This window comes from Eriocheir sinensis, chromosome 19 (genome assembly GCF_024679095.1).
Source record: "Eriocheir sinensis breed Jianghai 21 chromosome 19, ASM2467909v1, whole genome shotgun sequence".
In the NCBI taxonomy this organism is placed as follows: Eukaryota; Metazoa; Arthropoda; class Malacostraca; order Decapoda; family Varunidae; genus Eriocheir; species Eriocheir sinensis.
The window spans coordinates 330001-351968 of NC_066527.1; the positions used below are offsets into that span (position 1 = coordinate 330001).

Sequence of the window (21968 nt, forward strand, 5' to 3'; positions counted from 1 at the left end):
TTTTTTCTTTTTTTTTTTTTTACAACAAAGGAGACAGCTCAAGGGCACAAAAAAAAGAGCCCGCTACTCGCTGTTCCTAAAAAAAGACTCAAAAGAGGTGGCCGAAAGAGAGGTCAATTTCGGGAGGAGAGGTGTCCTGATACCCTCCTCTTGAAAGAGTACAAGTCTTAGGCAGGAGGAAATACAGATGAAGGAAGATTGTTCCAGAGTTTACCAGCGTGAGGGATGAAAGAGTGAAGATGCTGGATAACTCTTGCATAAGGGGTTTGGACAGTATAGGGATGAGCATGAGTAGAAAGTCGTGTACAGCGGGGCCGCGGGAGGGGGGGAGGCATGCAGTTAGCAAGTATATAACTGCAATGCTGTTAAAAGATTTCTACAGACGTGTCATTTTTACGAAAGGAAACAACAGTTGCTCTTTTAAGGGAAAGGAATATAAAGGAAGGAAGGAATAAAGGAATAAAGGAAGGAAGAAAAGAAGAGAGGAAGGTAGAGTGCATGGCAAGGATATACTCTATGTGAAGATTCTATTGAAGTGTGAGGGAAAAGTACATAAATTTGTTGCGAGACAAGCGATGATAGATGGACTGGAGACTCTACCAATGAAAAGGACAGATGAGGAAAAGCTAGTCATGACAAAAATGAGGATGCTGAGATGAGATGATGATGCTGAGATGAACGACTGGAATGAGATGAGTGACTGAGATGATATGAGGATGCTGAGATGAGCGATTGGAATGTGATGAGTGACTGAGATGAGATGAGGATGCTGAGATGAGCGATTATAATGAGATGAGTGACTGAGATGAGATGAGGATGCTGAGATGAGCGACTGGAATGAGATGAGTGACTGAGATGAGATGAGGCTGCTGAGATGAGCGACTGGAATGAGATGAGTGACTGAGATGAGAAGAGGATGCTGAGATGAGCGACTGGAATGAGATGAGTGACTGAGATGAGATGAGGATGAAAGATGAGCGACTGGAATGAGATGAGTGACTGAGATGAGATGAGAATATTGAGATGAGCGGCTGGAATGAGATGAGTGACAGATGAGATGAGGATGCTGAGATGGATGACTGAGATGAGATGAGGATGCTTAGATGGATGACTGAGATGAGATGAGGATGCTTAAATGGATGACTGAGATGAGATGAGGATGCTTAGATGGATGACTGAGATGAGATGAGAATGCTGAGATGGATGACTGAGATGAGATGAGGATGCTTAGATGGATGACTGAGATGAGATGAGGATGCTGAGATGGATGACTGAGATGAGATGAGGATGCTGAGATGGATGACTGAGATGAGATGAGGATGCTTAGATGGATGACTGAGATGAGATGAGGATGCTGAGATGGATGACTCAGATGAGATGGATGACTGAGATGAGATGAGGATGCTAGATGATCGAGATGAGCTAAGGATGCTGAGATGAGATAGGAGATGCTGAGAAATTAGATTAGATATAGTCAAGCTAGGTCAGGTTTAGTTAGGTTAGGTTAGATTTAGCATGGTTAGATATAGTTAAGGTTAATATTCTTTACGATAAATAGGTGTGTTAGATATAGTTAAGGGTAGGTCGGGTTAGCTTAGATTAGGTTAGACATAGTTAAGCAAGGTCACGTTAAGTCAGGTTAGGTTAGATTTAGTTTTTTTTTTTTTTATTAGTTTTAAGCTTAATTCTTTACGATAAATAGGTGTGTTAGTCTGTTAGATATAGTTAAGGGTAGGTCGGGTTAGCTTAATTAGGTTAGACGTAGTTAAGCAAAGTCAGGTTAAGTTAGGTTAGGTTAGATTTAGTTTTTTTTTATTAGTTTTAAGGTTTATTCTTTAGGCTAAATGTGTGCGACGCTTCCCGCTGCGCCTTGAAAGCATCTGGCAGCTGCTCTCTGAAGACTGATCTATGTGACCAAAATGGCGGCTGAGGTGACGGTCCCCCCTACCACGGTGTTTAGTAATGGCCACAGCATGATGGTAAGGACCCCCACACCCATTATTACAGTGCATGTTTATAGTCTAGTGTCTGAAGAACCTGTGGAGTACGAGAAAACATGCCCAGAAACTACATATGTGGTGTTATGAGGCGGAAAATCTTGCCCACTCCGTGTTGTGTGGTGGCGGGCTGCCTCCTCCCCAGGCCTGGTTATGTCGTGTTTTTCGGCCTGTAAGTCGTGTATTTGGGGGCGTGGAGGTTCTCGGGGCAGAGCTTGGGGTGGCAGCGAGGGCGTGGGCGTTGTGGCACCAGCTGGAGGTAGGAAAGCGAAAACAACGAGGCCCGGGGCGCCATGATGCCAGGGCGGGGAGGGTGTCCGTGTTTTCCTCCTGCGGGGCCTCCGGGCGCTGTCTCGCGTGGGCTGAGCCGTGCTGGGGAGGCTGTGGCCGTGTGGGCGTGACGCGTCCTGCCAGTGTGTGAGGGTAGAGCGTGCGTGGGCCGAGGTGGTGGTGCGGGCGTGCCACACACCAGGTGTCTGGGTGGGTGCATGGTGGTGGTGAGGGGCATGGTGGTGGTGAGGGCGCGGAGCGGAGGTGGTGTTGGTGTGGCCGTGCCAAACACCCCAGGCGGGCCATGTGTGGGTGCCGACGTGGGGGTGGTGTTGGTGTGGCTGTGCCAAACACCCCAGGCGGGCCATGTGTGGGTGCCGACGTGGGGGTGGTGTTGGTGTGGCTGTGCCAAACACCCCAGGCGGGCCATGTGTGGGTGCCGACATGGGGGTGGTGTTGGTGTGGCTGTGCTACACACCCCAGGCAACCCATTTGTTGGTGCCGCTGGGGATTAATCTTTAATCTTAATAAAGCAGTACTCGCAGAAGACTCCTGGAAGAGGCTGTTGACAGCAGGGCCTCAGGCAGGGTGGGCTAAGAATCTGGCCTCATATGTCAGCTATTTACTACCTTTAAATGAATTTAATTAAATAACTGGATAATCCAATAAGCTCATATAGTGTTCAGATTGTTTCGTTTTTAGGATAATAATAGAAATCTTTATTATCCTATATGTAATTCTGCATGTTTTCTTATATAATACATGATGATTATGTTTAGTTTATGGCTGAAAACTTGTTATATTCAATAGCGACATTTGAAATTTGGTGCTTCATTTAATTCTGTATGTTTTCACATATAATACATGATTATATTGAGTTTATGGCTGAAAACTTGTCATATTCAATAGCGAAATTTGAAATTTTGGCCTCCACTGTTGTCACAGTGTCTGTACCTGATGATAGATGATCATTCTTCGAATTATGACCTGGCATCCATCACACACAAAACTAAAAGATATCTCACAGTATTTCATTACATACCTCATGAAACATCACTCGCTCTTCATATAGCTTTTCTACAAATGTTCAACAATCATTTTTTAATGTTGAAAATAGATAATATTCCTTGTTAGCTGTCAGGTCGTTTAGTTCGGTTGGAGTATTTTAAATATGCTCCCCCACCCTAAACCCCTGATTTCCCACGGGTTCCCCAAGTTGAACCTTTCTGCGAACTATTTTGCGGCTGCAGGCTCACAAAAGGCATTGAAAAGTCAATTTTTTGTCATTTTCGGAGAAAAATACTATCTCCATGATAAACAGCATTATATTTTTTCCAGAAATAAGCAATCAGCATTTCAAAATTAGTAACGTCATTAAAACAAATCTTTACCAAAAGGAATATTCATGTAGACTACGGTATGCGAAATGTTGAAGTATTTGGAAAGTTTCGATCGCCCTCACACTTCACTCACATCCGTACACTTGACACAGATAGAATTTAGAATTATTGACCTGTTAAATGGCTACATCATTACCAGTGTTTCCACATCTTCTATGTTGCCAGCCACCACAGGAGTCACAATTGATAGCTTGGTGGTGGTTTGCCACAACTTTTTCACAAAATATACGCTTTGTTTTTTCACTCATACTGGAGGAGGTGGAAGTGCATGTTGTGGTCACTGGGCCGGAGAATGAGAAGCAATTGAACGTTTATGCTAAAGTGGGTCTATTTATATATGCATTCGAACCAATGATTGGAAAGTCCGAATGAGCCGACATGATGGTCCGAACCAGCCACGGCAAAAGAGCCTAATCTGATCCGAATGAGCTGGGATTCTTAATATTTTTTCACGTATCACCTTTTGTCTATTTCTGTTAATGTACAGCTTCCATATAGTATACTCAGCCAAAAACATTATGAAATACCTTATTTGTAATGCTTGTGGGGACCATCTCTGCAAAATTATTTATTATGTCTATCAGACATTGAAACAAAAACTAAGATGAAACTTAAATCAGCTGTGGTTCCTGAGGACTGGAGGCTGTAGTGTAATGAGGTGCTGTGGAAGCTTGGTAACACTAACTATTGTATATCTTTTCTCAGAACGGGGAGGTTGAGGTGACGATGGAGGAGCCGGCAGAGAAGAAAATGCGGCTCAATGATGGTAAGGTTGCAAGGGTGTGAGGGTGCGGCCAGCGCTGGGCCGCTGACACCAGAGTCTGTATGCGTTTACGTGTATCTGTATGTCGCTCCTCACGCTCTCCTTCACACCTCATGGGGTTAGCGGCAAGGCTAGGACCCCCACTGTCTGCCTCCGTGTGTGTGTGTGTGTTTGTGTGTGTGTGTGTTGCAGGGAGATGTCTTAAGCTTATTAATTAGGATTTTAAATATTGCCAAAGAAAACATCTGTGTTGGTTATACATTCATGTGCCTTGGTATTAATTCTTTTCTTTTTACCTATTTGTCTGATATTGTGGTATGTATTATCTGAACACAGTGAAGTGTGTGCTGTGTGGCATTTTGATGAACTGGTTGTCAGAATACATTTTAATCAAAGGTGGCAGCTTTGCTGTTGCTGCTGTCAACTGGTTGTGTCCTGACAGAGAGGCTGTTTGGGTGACTTGGACTGTAAATATACCGAGCAAAAGTTGTCACTGTTGAGTCTCTTTGCAATGGTGTTTGTGTGTTGTGTCATATTGTTGGAAGAACATCATAGCTTGGTGGGGCTGGTGGAGATTAAGGTGCCGTAATTACACCAGAATGTGCAGCTTGGTGGGGGAATCAGTAGTTATTTTGAGCTTATAGATCTACAAATATAAAATGTGCTGAATAATCCTAGGTTATATTTTGGCCTTTGGTTCATATGACATTATTATTGTCATGATTTCATCATGCTTGATTGCAACAAAAGAATAGTATTTTGTAAAAACATTTTTTCATAGTGTTTACTTTTTCAATAGCTTTTTTTTTTTTTTTTTTTTTTTTTTTTTCCCCCCCCATTAGTGTGCATGATGAAGTGCTTAACCCAGTAGCAGCGACAGGCCAAATTTGTGGCTTTATCGTGTACCAGCGACGGTCCAAATTTTTCCATGATATAAACCCCAAAAAATAGATGATGCATAAACTGATCACAAATGTGTTGATATATATTATGAAATGGCTTGCATAAGTGATAATTTTTTCTCATTAATTCGCTTAGAGGGGCCTTTAACCCTTTTAATACGGTGACGCAGACGTCGGCGTCACAGTATGGAAAGGGTTAAGACTTAAGAGGAAATGGAAGAGGATTAATCCTCTTCCATTTCCTCTTAAGAGGTTTAGAAGAGGATTAAGGGGAAATGGAAGAGGATTAATCCTCATCCATTTCCTCTTAACCCTTTCCATACTGTGACGCCGATGTCTGCATCACGTATTGAAAGGGTTAAGAAACATGATCCCTGCAGCTACTGGGTTAAAGGATTAGTTTGGCTACAGTAGAGAAATAAAGGCTTGGCAGTATCATAGTATCATGAGGGAAGCTAACACCTCCCATAGTGTTTGCGAGCGCTGGGCTGTGCAGCGCCACACTGTGGGGACCGTAACTACCGCCATCACCACCACCACGCAGAAGACCAAGGCCGGCCCTGTGGAGCAAGACACTGGCACAATTCACATAACAATGAAAGCTAAAAACAAGATGAATAAGGGAGTGACTAGTGTGGAAAGATCGGCTGTGAACGCTGTGATAATTTCTTTAGCCTGTGCAGGAAAAGTAGAAGAGAAAATTTATTTTACTGATGATGAAATTAATAAAGCGATGTGAATAAAAATTCAAGACATCTAAATAATAAGGTAACAAGAAATTTATCTTGCCAAGTAATTATTGATACTGTATAACTTGGAACCAGAAGTGGCGTATGCAAAAAAAATCATAAATTTAAGGATAAGCTTTACAAGATCAGATGTGGAGACAGGACAATACAGCCATGACTTTAATATTGTCTGTATCTATATCTCCGACGACCTGTCCCCTCATAGAAACTTGCCGAGAAACTTGTTCCAAACGGGTGGCCACGGCAGAAGTGTCTCAAGTTTGACCCGTTGTGTCACCCCCTCAGCGCTCATTGCCTTGCCTCACAACTCTCTCACTCTATTGATCCATCTCAGTGGTGCTCTACCCCTTATATCCTTTCCCTGAATCCTGCCCTCATACACTTCATTTGAGTGCTGTTGTACCTTGTATTTCATTATTAACCCCAGATAGAGTAAAGGTAGGAATCTGAAGTCCCTTAGCTCCAGCATAGCACCCTCCCCCTTACAACCCCTCCTCTTGCTTGAGAGCTCACTACAGTGTTCCCTGACTGTTCTCGTGTTTATTTCTATTGTATGTAGATACTTGGTATTGAAGTCTGAAGCTCAGTGCCTTGTTTAAGTGAATTTCCTTAATGATCATGAAAGTGAAGATCACCTGCCACACTCCCGCCTGATTCCCTAAGCCAGTCTGGGTGTTGCTATGCAGTCTGTTCCAGTGACTGGCAAAAACAATGCTCCCGCTATGGAAACAGTGTCATCATGTTGCATTAGGGTGTATTGTAACACTTTTTTGATACACTTTCTTCCATATGAGAAAAATATTCAATTCACGATATACTTCCATCATTGTTTATGTAAATCTCACTGGGATGGACTCTAGTTACTCCAGCTGCTGTCTCTGGTCCATGGAGGTGTTTTGTCACGCCCACCTGCAGCAAACATTGTGTCTGTGGAAGGATTACTGAGATCAAGAGGTGCAACAGTGTCTCTGTCATCTTTGTTTTTTGTATATATATATATATATATATATATATATATATATATACATATACATATATATATATATATATATATATATATACATATACATATATATACATATATATACATATATATATTGTGCTCCTGTTTGGATGTTACTTGACAGAGCTATCAATTCAATTACATTTATTTCTCCAGCACTTGTTCATGATCTTGATCATCGGCGTCAAGTTGGTGCCCTTAGCATTTTATTTAAAGTTTTTAAGAATAATTAGCATCCTTTACACAATGCTTTGCCTGATCCTTTTACTCTTGCTCGGGTCACGAGGTTTGCTCTTAGTCAAAATGATCTTGCTTTTAATCCTGTGAATTTTTGTACGACAATTCTCACGATGTTTTCTTCCGTTGTTGACAAGTTTATGGAATCAGTTACCCAAGGAGACTGTCCTTTCTACAGACATTTTTACATTCAAGTCTCATGTGTATGTCTTTTTGAAACTAATTTTATTTTTCCTCCTTTTGGCTTTGACTGGCCAGTTTCTTAACTATTCGTTTCCTTTGCTTTTCTCCAGTACCTTTTGGTATTTTGTGTGGTTCAACTTGTTGTATCTGCATCCTGAAGGGAAGCTTTGGTAGCTTCTCATAATAATAATAATAATATTTGTCTTTGACCTGAAAGTAGACGTCCTGTGATCTTGTGTGGCTGGCATGTGTGTGTGTGTGCTCCTGTGTGCTGCCTGGCTCAAGGTGGGTGCAACTTTTTGAAGGATAGCAGTCAGTGTTGATTTTTTATGTACGTATTTACATAATTGGCTCGTGTACTTTACCTGGATTTTGCAACATTCATTACTTTTGGAAATTTAATTTGATAATAGCTTGCAGCTTCATCATGCTGGAATTCATCCAGCAAGGTTAAGAAAAATTAACTCGAATATAACTGTCACTGAGTTAACTTGTTTGAATATTGTGTTTGTTCAATGGCTTGATGCTAAAACCAGGCACAGTGAAGTTGTTTAGTCCGGGCAGCCTGGAGGGGCAGTGAGGCAGCCACCGGGGCACGCTGAGGCAGGGCCGTGTGTTGTGTGTGGCGGTGTGTGTGCCGAGGCAGACAGTGTGTGGGCGGGGTTCCCGCTAGGATGGGAGGGGGGTTGGCAGTAGCGTCGTCACCATCAGGGTGCCCACACTAATGATGTGTCTCCTTCTCTCTTCTTGTCATTTTTACAGGTTGGCCCGACTCACAAAGATCGTTCGATTCTTTTGGCCGAACGATGGCGATGATCCATTGCTGCGCCCCGATCCTACAGACTCCTTAGGGCAGACATTATGTTGACTTGTCATTGTGAACCATTGTCATGCTCAGAGCAGTGTAGACCTTCATAATAATGTGCACAGTAGAGACCATTGTAGCTTTTGTGAAAAATCAGCTTTAGCTAAGGAGAGTTGAGCCATTATGAGAGGAGTGATGATGCTAGTGTTTCCCTCACAAAGCAAAGTCAGGTCTCTTGCACTGATGATCTGTTGCTTTGTGATGGTAATCTTGTTTTTTGTTTGTTTTGTTATCTTTGCAGATATGCGTGAGTATGGGTTCGTCTTTCTCTGGTGTCGCTGTGCTGCCAGGCTCATAAACAATAGGATCAATACACTTTCACACGGAAATCTAGAGCAATCAGTCGCAAGTGGCTGTGACAAAAGAAAGACTTAGAGAATGACCATGGAAGTCTTTAGAGCTCACCCCCCAAAACTATTCATGATAAGAACATCCAAGTCAAAGGAATGCACAAAGTTGCCTTCCACTCTTGCCACCCACCTCCGGGCTGAACCATTTTCTCTGTCGTCCTCACTCGCTCACCCACCCACCCATCCACCCAGCGGGAAGAGCAGCTTGTGTGCCCGCGTGGGTTTGAGGGTTTTTATATTCTACTCTTTGCAGGGTTGAGCAGCTCCTGGCCACCCACCCCACAGTGTGTGCCTTGTGAAGATAGAGGCAGCTAGTGTCCGGAGTCCCAGCCACCAGTACCTACTCTAGGGCTGTGTGGCTGGCTCACCCATCCCATCCCATGACATGCCATGCCCCATTACCTCACCTCACCTTGCCTGTCTCTCCTACACACACACACACACACACAGACAAACACAAATATACACTTATATAATTTAAGATACTCCTGAAAAAAAAATGTTATACAATGTTGGAGTACATTTTTAGTGTACGCACACACACACACACACACACACACACACACACAGACACACACACATACACACACATACACACACATACATGTTCCTTCTTCTTCCTTATTTACTCCCTCACCATCATCCTCTTTCCTGCTTTTCATCACCATCACCATTCTCCTCTTCAAAGTCAACACTCGCCCTGCTGCAGGAGTGACATGTTATTTTTGTGAATATGTGATATGCCTGTTCTTTTTTTCTCTGTCGTTCCATGGTGTAAGGTGGGCAGAAAGGCCTCAGCAGCAGGGGAAGGTTCATCGGATGGCGAGCGTCAGAGTTATCTGGGGGCTGCTATTTGCGCATTGTAGCTTCCCCAGAGCAGTGGTAATGGTTCTCACTATGGTGCACCTGTAGGCCAGCTAACTTGATCTGTCTTTTGGCAAGGGACATGGCAAGTTCTGCCTGATTTTACTTACTTGTTTTATTGTTGATATCATTCATGCAATTTTTTCTGTGTGTGAAAGTCACTGAATTGTTCAACACAAACGTAATGTTTTCACACCAGCAGCCAGTCATTCAAACACTTACTTACCTGCAAAGCTGTTAGTTGTATCTTTGGTAGTGGAGGCTTTCATTGTTGTTTGTTATTAAATGTAACTTTCTTCCTGTTCAAAGTGGGATGAGGGTCATGTCAGGCTTGGCTAAGGTCACACACACTCAAAAGAGGAAGGGGAGATCAGAGAGATTCCTGATTAAAAATTGAATCTCAAAAAAGATTCACAAAAATGCCGAAAGACATCTCAGTTTGCTGGAATATTGGATTAGGTGTGGCGTTTGCTTCATCCTCCAGTAGAATACATTTATATACTCATGTTCCTCTTGTTTTTCATATCATTATATATACATTTTTTACACTTCTGTGTCATGTCGTTTTCTGTCTTGCTTTCTTCCTCAGTCTGTCTTTCCACTGTTCATCTAATCCACTAAACACTTCCACCACGAGGACGCAACCCTCGCGTGTCTACCCGTACGCTGGCCTGTGCTGGGCGGGGTAGTGGCTCCCAGGGCGGTGGCGGGGCTGGCAGCTTAGTGTGGCATTGGCATTTGGTGCGGCTCACTTGTGGTGGCAGGGGGACGGATGCTGTATTTTTAATTGAAATCTTTCTTATTTATGGGAATAGTTTAAAGCTCATGAAGAGAACTTTTGTATGTAATTTCATGTATGTGCACATTTTTTCTTTTTCAGTATTCCAGGTTTTCTAGTTTTTCAGAATGAAAAGGTTAAATTCTTGAGTGTTCCATGTAACTTTGGGTACATAAAAATGTTACAGATACAGAGAATATGAGAGTTTACAGAACAAGATTTTTGTCATCACTGTGATGAGTTAGGTTCTTTCCCATTTACTTATTCTGGAACTTTAAAATTCTGACAAGCTCATCTTTCATATAGTAAGGAATAAATTCTCAGTGGACTGTCTTGGCTAAAGTAAGATGTCTTTGAATAGATACATTTCCTTAGGAAGTTGAGAATCCTGTAAGAAACTGGTTGACTTATCATTGTAGTCCATTGTAGTCATCCTGGAGTCCCATACACCACAATGATGCCCACTCAGGCCAGTGTGAGGCAGCCAGGAATGCCAGCACTCCTGCCCCCACTGACAGCATACACAGGGAGGACATGCCAGGGTTGGGTCCCATGCCAGGCTTACCACTAACTCCTGCCCTTCATTAACAGAGGGAGAAGCCCGGCCCATCCGAGCCAGAACCCCAACGAGAGAGGTGGACCAGAGTGGCACCCTCGTCCTGGGTGAGTAGCTGCTGCATCTTTATGGGGGGAGGGGAGCATATCAGAGATGGAACTATCATCACTATCTTCATGGAGATTAAGAGGTCATTAAAACCCTTAAGTTAATGAAAAGCTAAGGAAAAGTGAAGTGAGATAATACATGAGGTGGTGAGAGCCCAGCATGCTTCCATAATTGACCTCTCATTTGGCCACTCATTTCTACTTTCTTTATAGGAGCAGTGATTTGTGGCCATTATTTATTTATTCTTACCCTTTTAACTGTTAAATAAAAAATAGCACTAATATGTGATCGGGGCTGTTGTTGTCACCAGGTACAGGGGCCAAGAAAGATGACATCGTGCACCTGCTGGGCCAGTCCCTGCCCCGCCTCTCCTCCGAGCAGAAGGACATTGTGGCCCGGGCCAAGAAGTACGCCATGGAGCAGTCCATCCGCCTGGTGCTCATGAAGCAGACGCTCGCACACCAGCAGCAGGTAAGGAGGGAGCAGGGGACGGTCACATTTCTGGCTTATGTAGATGTAAAGATCAATGTCAAAATCACATGCTCTCTAAGCTCAGTGCTTCTTCTTGTGCAGGCCATCAAACTCTCTCTGTGTTGTTAGTTTGATTCCTTTGGTGCTTTTGTTACATTTATTTTCTGTCTGTTTGTTCCCAACACATTGATTCTTTTCCTGATGTATCATTTGAAACAACTTGTCAGTAACATTCTCATTTGGTATGTTTTTAATTATTTCATGGTGGTGGGATGTATTTAGTGAGACAAGAAGGATGGCCTTGTGTATAAGGAACATCATACAGTTCTTGCATCATATACATATTTATGGGTTTGTTGTGGGTGTGTTTGGTGCATCACTAACCTCTCCCTTTGCCTGTGTGTGCAGCAAGCCAAGTCCCTGCAGCGGCACCAGGCGCTGGTGCTCATGTGCCGGGTGTATGTTGGCAGCATCAGCTTCGAGCTCAAGGAGGACACCATCAGACAGGCCTTCGTGCCCTTCGGCCCCATCAAGTCCATCAACATGTCCTGGGACCCCGTCACACAGAAACACAAAGGGTGAGTCTTGTAGAGCAAGGGACGAGGGTAATACTGTTTATTTTTACCTATATTTAGGAATAAGTGTCTGCCAGCTTGTGTTGAGCTGCAGCAGGAAGGTGTTATGCTGTATTAGTAATGGTGCCTTGACCTGCAGGTTTGCCTTCGTGGAGTATGAGATGCCCGAGGCTGCCCAGCTGGCTCTGGAGCAGATGAACGGGGTGATGATCGGTGGCAGGAACATCAAGGTTGGCCGGCCCTCCAACATGCCCCAGGTCAGTACTGGCACAGGATCCCGCCTCTTCCCTTACCAGTGTCCTCGCATCACCACCCGTTGCATAACCATAATGAAAAATGAAAAAAAATGGAAAATCCCTGTCTAGTTTGTCCTGTAGACCTCCCTTGAAAATTTTATGGATATTCTTACACACTTCTCCCTCAGTCCTGTCAGCCTTGTCAAACTTTGAATTAGTTGCCTCTTTGAAGGAGTACTTTGTTAGTTTTGTATGCAAGGTAAGGAGATTACAGTACACTGCTTACCTTTCATACGCTGCACCTTTACCAGTCATGTGGCTTACCATAGAGTGCCTTGCTCTCCTCACCTCGCCAGTCTTGCCAAGGAGCCATGGCTCAGGCCAGGCTGAGGCTGATGTCACTTCTGCTGGTTTTCATGTTTGCAATCTCTACATAGTGTGCATGTTTGTGTTGCTGCTGAGGGTGCAAAGATCCACTTTCAGCAAGCACAGAATGTTGCCTGGAGGCAGCATGTGAGGGCCAGGGTGAGGGAGAGAGACTGTTAGCACTGGGAACATGTGATTCAGGTGAATGTTAACAGTGGGAGGAATTGTAGGCAGGGACAGGCTGCTCTCTGGAGGCTGAACTGAACCCATTAGCCCGGGACACTGGGCAAGTGTGACATTAGTGTTAGCACACTTTACCTGCCCCAGGCTTCCCCAGGTACTCATTACTGACCAGCCTGAAAAGGAGGTTGAACAGTTGGGTGGGCTGCCAGCCACCTGCCCAGGCTGGGTTTTGAACCCGTGCCCATGGATATGTAGCTAGGCATGCTAACCACTACACCACAAAGATGTATTATTTGTGTGGGCAGCACAGGTGCGCAAAAGTTTAGTACATGTTGGAGGTTCTACCTACATTGAGGCCTGAGTGTCCAGCACAACAAGCAGTAGTGTCATAACATATGCCAGGCTGTACACATGTCACCCAAGATGTGGCAGAAAAGGCAAAGAAGTTCCCTTGGTATTCCTTTGTGTCTTGCTTTGCTGTCTAGAAGATGGTTGTGACTGCTGTGTGTGTACTCTCAGGTTATATTAGCAAAGTGGAGGTTGTCTTCCATACTGTGTACAACTTGTCTGGTTGATTTCACTTATTCTAACTGGACTGCTGTCCTCGACTCTTGTATGTGATCTTTTTTTTTTTTATTTTTTTTTTTTTTTTCATAAATGATGTCAGTTGATTTTTGCCACTTAAATATTTGAATGATTCATTAGAAGTTCCTAATTTAACGTGCCTGCATCTCCTCAACTAATCCAGTGTTTCCATGTAATGAAAACTACCTTTGATTTTCTGTAAACTATTTTCCTTAGAGAATCTTATTGACTTCTTTAATATTGGTAGTAGGCAAATTTCTTGATCCTTCAGAATATAAAGCTGCTGCTCCCTGCCCTGCCCTGCCCCTGCATACCTTGATATGTCACTAGCCAGCCAACCAGCAAACATGCTCTCCCCCCCTTCAGTCCTCTAGTAGTTATTTATGTTCATACACTTGCCTTTTTGAAAGTCTGAAAATAGGTACTGCACAAAATAGTACAATTGTTCCTTATAATAATTAGAGAGAAAAAAATTGCGGGCATTGGCACATTCGGGGTGAGATGTAGAAATTCATGGTTCACTTGCCATTGACAGAAATGGTCGACAGCACAGGGCCTCAGTGCCTGTGATGTCGCACTTCTGAGACATCATACCATGACAAGGACGACAGACAGTGCAAGTATTATTGCCTTTTTAATGAATTCTCTCATGATTCAAATGATGTCTGTTGTAATGGCTCTCTGCTGGTTCAAATTACATCAGAAGAAATTTGATTATACAAATTTCAAATTCACTCATCAATTTTGCCTTCCATATTGTGTGCAGTGCTAAGTTTCCTTTTTTGTTTGTTCTTCACTGTTACACCTCTTGTGTGTTGTTCACTCTAAACCTTATATTTTGTCCACTGAGGCACATGTCTGTACTGTGTGTTAGGGGCTGAAACACTTGGTCAGGGCCAGGACACTCACTGCACTGGTCACCCCGGCACATGCCTCCTCCAGCTGTGTGTTGTATCTCGGTGCTGGGTGTATCTTGTCATGGGTTTAGACGGTTTTCTGAGCATTGCTCCACCAGACACATCTTCAGGCTGCCCTCACACCTAGACTGCACTGTAGAAAAGTAGGGAACATGTTGGTATTGTCTTCTGGGTCTTCTGAGGATTACAGTGTGTGTGGACATGCACCATAAGCTGTAGGGTTGAAAATGATGGTGTGTGGCTCTGGGCTGTTGTGTGTGTGTGCTGTTTGCTTACCCTCCTTGGTGATGGCTTGCTCTTGCACTATCTTGATGTTATGTTTCTTGATATCTGTCTGCCTTGTTCTTAATTCTGTAAAACGTAGTTATAGCCTCATCACCAGCAGTCCACCTTATATACCACTTGCATATTTTACTTATTTTTGCACATATGTGCACACACTATATTGGTAGATATTTATGAATAGATAATGCAAATCAATATGGAACCACAAATCCCCAATAAGATGTTAGTCAATGCTAAGTTAATCAAGGCTAATGATTGACCTAAGGCACTGACTGCAAGGGACAAGGGAGGTGTGTCAGCCACAGCTCTGACATGTGTTGCAATGGTGCATTCAGTGGACTGTGAGCTGAGAAGTCAAAACTGTCATTTTAGGATTCACAATGTTGCCCAAAGACACTTTTCTCTTACTTCAGAGACTGAAATTGTTTTCCTTACTATTGACATCATTACACTTGGTGAAGATTATTCTCATTTTTTCTCAATGTTACACAAAATTAGGTTATTTCCAGGCTCTCTCAAAGCTGTCCAAAATGTAACTGTGTTATGAATTTGAAGAACATTATGCTGCTTGCATACTGGATAATTAGATCAATGATATCAGAGTAAAGCCATTAGTAGAACTCACTGGGAACTTGCATGTGTGGCACCCAAGAATGGAGTTTCAGCTTTCAGCAATCCTTCTTTGACAAATTGGTTACTTTGTTTCTTTAAATGGATTTATTAACCAATTCCTTTTGCAGAGTAAACAAAAATATAATTAGATAGCAACCCTTTGGGGTGCAATATCAGTTGCTTACCATGAAAGGCATACTTCATCAAATGCTAATGCCAGCTCCCTTGTTAAACACAACTTAGTGCCAGAAGTCGTGTGACGGTTTGACTTTGGTTCCCGTGCTCTGTTAATCCATCTCAAAGCTCACTTGGGCATATTGGCAGAGCTCTGTCTGCCTAAAAGTTAGTGTTAGTTGTATGAAAGGAGTAGTTTGGTCCAGTAGATGTGCTGTTCTGTAGCTGCTTTATGGATGGGAATCTAAAAGTTGAAACCTCACTGATAATCCTCTCTAAAACAAATCATCAAACAAATAGAACACCTCCAATAGTCAAACCTTTTTTGTACCCTAAACCAAGCCAGTTGTGCTGGTTATTGAAGCCCTTGCCCCATAAACAAAAGTCATCTGTTGCTGTAGTTGATGTCTCATTCTTGTGTCCCTGTCCTGTCGTAGGTGTAGTGGTCACTTAGTTGTAAGAACTGGCGCTGGGTTGAGCCACTCCTGGTCATTGTGTTGCTTTGTCTTCACAGGCTCAGACGGTAATTGACGAGATCACCGAGGAAGCAAACTACTATAATCGCATCTACATCGCCTCGGTGCACCAGGACCTCTCAGAGACAGACATCAAAAGTGTGTTTGAGGCCTTTGGCAAGATCAAGGTAAGGAGGCCAGGGGTCGGAGGTAGTGTGGCGTGGCATTTCCTGTTATTCTGCAGGAACTAATGTATTAAAAGCCAAGGATGGCAAAGCCAGGAAGAGAAAATTAAGGATCATTCATACGACATAAAGGTTATGCTCCATCATAAAATTTTAAGCTTACTTTATATAGGAATAAGCTTCACCCTGTTTTGGCGTGTGTCCACAGCAGTGCATGTTGACACCGGGCTCCACCCCTGGCAAGCACAAGGGCTACGGCTTCATAGAGTACGAGAACTCCACCTCAGCGCAGGAAGCCATCGCCTCCATGAACCTGTTTGACCTGGGAGGCCAGTACCTGAGGGTGGGCAAGGCCATCACCCCGCCAGGCTCATTCTATGTGAGTATCACCTGTGCCCAGTGTGAATGTATTGTTAATCCTGTAGGGACGCAAAAAAATAATTGCTCGTGTTGGCCAGAACGCTGATGTTCATGTGCGTATTTAAAAAAATTAATTTAACAAAAGTTTTAGAGTTTTTCAAGTTCTTTCTGATGGTATATTCGGAATTTTGATTATTTCCATACTTCGCCTAGAAATCAAGGAAAACTGAAAAAATGACAATTTGTTTTTTTCGTCTGACAAAAAAAATAACTGAACAAAAGTTGTAGATATGAGCAAGCCAAACACAGAAATGCATAGTAATTTGGTGTGATGGTGGGGATGAGGGGAAGGGAGGGGGCGGAGCGCATAACAGGGAGAAGGGTCACTGGAAAATTCCAGGCCGCCTGCCCCTCAGCCACTCCTTGTTTCTTGGCTGGTCACATAACTCACCCACACCAACATATATATAGTTTTTTTTCTCTTCCTAACAACGCGACGTGGACGAGCACCGGTGGAAGTGGATGGCTGGGGAGAGGGTGGGGTCTCGCTTCCACCCTCCATCACGTACGGGTGTGTGACTGTGTGGCTAGGCGTATGTTTGTATGTCTACTGCGTGGGGGTTGCCAGAGAATGTTTATTTGAGTAGGGAAGCGGTCAAGGACACTGAGAAAGCGAGGGAAATTTAAAGAAAATGGGCCGTCCGCAGGCGGGACAAGCGTCCTGCAACGGTAAACCACCGTTTGGCCGCAGGCAGGACGGGCGTCCCTAAGGGCTTAATGCCTGCTTGTGAAGAAAGCTTGCAGCAGTACATGTGTGTATATGGGTAATGAGTTTTTTCTGCACAACCTTAATAGTTTATGTTTTGGTAGTGTTTATTGTATTAACTGTGGTGGTGTATAGTGAAGTATGTGCAGTGCTGTGTGTCTTGAGTAATGTGTGTTGCCTCCCCCAGGGCCCCCTGTCAGCGCCAACACAGATGCCCACAGCAGCAGCGGTGGCGGCAGCGGCAGCCACGGCCAAGATCCAGGCCATGGACGCCCTGGCCACCAATGCCATTGGGCTGGTGCAGGGCCTGAGCAGCTCCCCTGGCTCAGTGTCACAGCTGCCCCCTGTGGGTGTGGTGGGGGCTGTTCCCCCGGTGGGCACTGTGGGTGGGCTCTCCACGACCCTCCCAGCTGTCACCCCGCCTGTTGGGGTCATTGGGGCCACGGCGGCCGTGCCTCCAGTGGGCGTGGTGACCAGCCTGCCCAACCTGGCGGTGGGAGGGCCCGGCGTGGGTGCCGCCGCCTTACCGCCCCCCACGGTCATCACATCCCTGCCACTGCCTGGGGGCGCTGGCCTGGCAGGTCCCGGTCCGTCCCCAGGACCAGGGCTCCTAGGGGCTGCCCCGGGCATTCCGGGAGTGCCAGGTGTAGCTGCAGTTGCAGGAGTCCCGGGGACCCCAGTGGTGGCTGGGGCCCCTCAGGCGGAGGAGCGGCGCCCCACCCACCAGGAGGAGCTGGCCAAGAAGCTGATGGAGGATAATGAGCCCCAGACGCTGCAGCAGCAGGAGACCATGTCCATCAAGGGCCAGTCAGCACGGCACCTCGTCATGCAGAAGCTCATGAGGAAGTCTGAGGTGAGGTGCAAGGGTTCACATATCATGTTACTGTGAGGTTTTATGCCACTTATGAATTTAAAGGCAGGTGATACAAGAAGAACTTGTCCTTCATATTGGTGGTGTGGCTAATGACGAATTTTGTATGACTCAAAAGTCTCCCTCTCTTGTGGCTCAGCTTTATCCTTTGTTTGTTCTGTGTCTATCACAAACTTTTTAAGGTAGTGTCACCAATCTGCTCCATCTGCAAAGCACCACTTGCAACTTGTCTTTCAATTTAATTAACAGCTCCTCACAAATCTCAAGTTATGACCCCCCCCCAGAAACATCCATTGATATTCTTCCATCATTTTAGAGAGTACCTTGATGCCTATATAACTTCCACACAACATCACCGTCAAGCTTGATCCTTCCAGTCAAATCATCATGCTTTCCTTAGAATACCTGCACTCCACCGTCACTCATCCTCACTCCTGAAACACCCATTCCTCCACCATTTAAGAGTCCTCCTTGATGTCCCTCCTCCACTATGTCACTTTCGCAATGCATTGCCAAGCTTATTCCATCCAGTTAAAACCTCACCAAGCTCTCCTGCCTAACACACTTACCACCACTCCACACCTCTTCCTTTCAGTCCACCGTGGTGATCCTCCGCAACATGGTGGGTGCGGAGGAGGTGGATGAGCTGCTGCAGGAGGAGATCACAGAGGAGTGTGGAAGGTTTGGTTCGGTGCGGCACGTCATCATCTACCAGGAGAAGCAGAGTGACGAGGAGGATGCTGAGGTGCTGGTCAAGATCTTTGTGGAGTTTGGCAGCCCAACGGGTGAGTGGAGGACCAGGCAGGGTGGGCGAGGAGGAAGGAAAGGAAGGGAGAATAACTGGAATGGAGGACCAGGCAGGGCAGGGGAGGAGGGAAAGGAAGGGAGAATAACTGGAATGGAGGACCAGGCAGGGTGGGGGAGGAGGAAGGAAAGGAAGGGAGAATAACTGGAATGGAGCACCAGGCAGGGCAGGGTGATGAGGAGGGAAAGGAAGGGAGAATAACTGGAATGGAGGACCAGGCAGGGCAGGGTGATGAGGAGGGAAGGAAGGGAGAATAACTGGAATGAATCCCATAATTGCTAGATGTATACTATAATTGATCTCTAAATCATTGCCACCACTGTAATAAAGTAAGTAAATCTTTAATTATTATGGTCAGCAAAAGTAATGAAAGAAATCTCTTCAAGCAGCAGCACTGCCTCCTTGTTACTACTACCATACTAAGAATCTGAAATACTCCTTGAGCTCTTACTATCTAATTACATTTTGGAAGCTGTTAGTGAAAAAATAGACTAGGGACAATATAGTTTTCACAGATTATATATACATTTATTTCTTGTTACAACTGCAGTACACTACAGCAGGCTAGACTAACCCGGCTGTCTCCCTTCCCCTCCCAGAGAGTGCCGCAGCCCAGGAGGCCCTCAATGGGAGGTACTTTGGTGGGCGGCTGGTCAAGGCTGAGCTCTACGACCAGAACATGTACAACCACAACGACCTCTCGGGATAATTGTGTGCCACTGGTGACGAGTGTGTGTGTGTGTGTTGGTATATACCTGTGAGCATTTTGTTATGGTGAGGATGAGCATGTGTGAATTTCCATGAATGACCTTGTAAAAATGTATGTATGCTGTATTCTCACGTATTCCTAAAGTGAGTCTACGGGTGTGTGGATGTTTACGTGGATGGACAGGTGGAAGTATATGTAAATTATACATACATATATATATATATTCAAAGGGTGAAAGAAAGCTACAGGGAGAAATATACATGTAACACCATGGATGCAATTTATGTATGCGTCAGTGTCCATATTATGTATTTCCTTTAAGTTCCTCCTTCATTCTCATAACTGAAAGACTTGGTGACTGTCTGTCCAGAGGTATATTTTTGTCTCACTCTGTTTCTGTTCTTCCCTTCTCTCTGACCTCATTCATCTTCCCTCATTGTAAACCAGTCACCATCACCAAACAGATCCTTAATTGTCACCATCACATCATCATCTCAATCACCATCGTCATCACCATCACCATAATAATAGTCATTGTAGTGTTATCAAGCGCTGTGACTATTCGGAAGGACTTTATCTAGAGTAGCTAAAAGATAGGGTTATGTAGGTACTCACAGTCTTTTGGGGTTATTCCTCCTCATGTTATGTTGATCTAGTTCCTCTGCAGCATCACCACACCACCACCATAGCCATCTCCATCATCACTCAGTATCATCATCACCCTCATCATCATACACATGCTAAGTATAATGACAGGAAGACAGGCAAGACCCTAACATTGTTCTTCACCACACAGTTGTTGACTTATCCTGAGCTACTAAGTTAAGTGTTTCCTCAAGATTGGTTCCTGGACGCTCAACTTGACTTATTTATCTGGCTCTGGAAATGTGTAAAATGCCGCTGCTACTGAATACCTCCGGCCCATTTGTGTGTGTTATTATTTCCCTGTACCATGATGTGTGGTGCATGTTGTTTGTACATTGATAAGTAAATTTAAATTATTTGTTCTTTTGTTTAAGTTTCTGGCACATCCATTGCAGTGATATCAAAGGTGGTTTTTATCTTTTCAAGCCCACACACTTTTTTATGAGTCTAATACCTGACAAAACTCTGTTCAAGCTAACACGGTGGAAGACTCCCAAGCTCTCCTATCAGTGTGTTATTTGCATATTATTTTGAACTTAATGAGTATGTTCCATCCCTTAAGCCATTTTCCTTAAAACGCCAATGGCCAGTTTGATAGGTAAGCCTCTGCTCAGTCCATGCAGGTGGATGGCACTGCATAGAATATTGAAGGGACTATAATGCCACAAGTTGTAGTCACTTTAAGCTTTACAAGTAACAGCACCAGCCAGCCACACACAGCCTGGGTTGGCTTGTAAGCCTTGACCTTGGTACCAGGTGGAGTGGACTGAGGGAGGCTTATCCATCAAGGTTTGTTCTGAGCAGTCTTTAGTAGTGTGTTGTCAGCCTGTTTACTAGGCCAGGTTACCGTCCTTCCCCCCAGTAAGGCTATACTCCCAGAGGCTTTTTAACAACATGTCAGTTGAGCCTTGATGCTGGGGTTCAAGCTTGCCTCATTCTTCTCCAGGAGCTTATAAAGTATGACTTACATGTAGCCCTGTAGTTGGTTTTATTTGAGTGGTCTGGCATTACTTCACCAATGATAAATAATAAATATTTAGGTGACACTATAGAACAAAGCTTTAGCTTTATTTTGGCCAGGCACCAAAATTGGGTGATTGATGAGAATTTTCCTGATATGACAAAGTGCAACAGGTTTATGCAGTACATAAACTTAGTCATTATTATACGCCATGTCCAGTGGTTAGGAACATTACTGTGTGTATTCTACAACAAACTGCAATGGTTCAGGAAGTACAGTGATCATTGAGTTGTCATTCCATTTGTTAATGAGCTGTACAGTATGCACTGTAAAATGACAAGTGTGTTGTTTGTTCAGAAGAAAAAAAAACTACATGATTTCATTCAAGTGTTTGTGGAAGCTCAGGGTCAACTTTGCTTGGTAGTACCAGTAAGAGTAGTCAACATGTACGTACAACGGTATAAAACAGCTATGGAAACTCTCTACGCATCACTTTTAACGTAAGCTTAGTATTCTGTTCACGCGAGGGCGGGCGGCCTTGAGCATGTAAACAGTCTTATCTCTGTGTTTAGCGCTCATTGGCCGGAAGGGCGTTAATGGCCAGTAGCGTTATCAGATAATGTAACAACGTGGTGGAGGGCGACACAGATTTACTTATGTTGACACTGTCCAGCACACTGACAGGAAAACTACACATGAACCTTAGTATAAAGAACGGAGGACATTTTTCCTGAGGTGCAGCAGTAGGCAGTGGATAATGTGCCATGGTGTGTGGGGCAGGA

At 44.3% G+C, this 21968-nt stretch overlaps 1 protein-coding gene across 5 annotated transcripts; it reads left to right on the top strand.

Moving 5' to 3' along the window:
* Positions 1-1887: 1887 nt before the first annotated feature.
* On the top strand, positions 1888-20586 carry LOC127000477 (poly(U)-binding-splicing factor half pint-like). Of its 5 annotated transcripts, none has more exons than XM_050864196.1 (13): positions 1896-1979; positions 4373-4433; positions 8267-9601; positions 10953-11024; positions 11336-11496; positions 11905-12074; positions 12211-12328; positions 13977-14057; positions 15944-16072; positions 16278-16448; positions 17383-18048; positions 18662-18851; positions 19471-20586. In XM_050864196.1, the coding sequence occupies exons 5-13, from the start codon at positions 11440-11442 to the stop codon at positions 19578-19580; spliced, it is 1692 nt and encodes a 563-aa protein (XP_050720153.1). In that variant the 5' UTR covers positions 1896-1979; positions 4373-4433; positions 8267-9601; positions 10953-11024; positions 11336-11439; the 3' UTR covers positions 19581-20586. The 5 variants fall into 5 exon arrangements, with proteins under 5 accessions (XP_050720150.1, XP_050720152.1, XP_050720151.1 ...); XM_050864197.1 differs by having other exon boundaries at positions 1934-1979; positions 9499-9601; XM_050864193.1 differs by lacking the exon at positions 8267-9601 and having other exon boundaries at positions 1888-1979.
* Positions 20587-21968: the final 1382 nt, after the last annotated feature.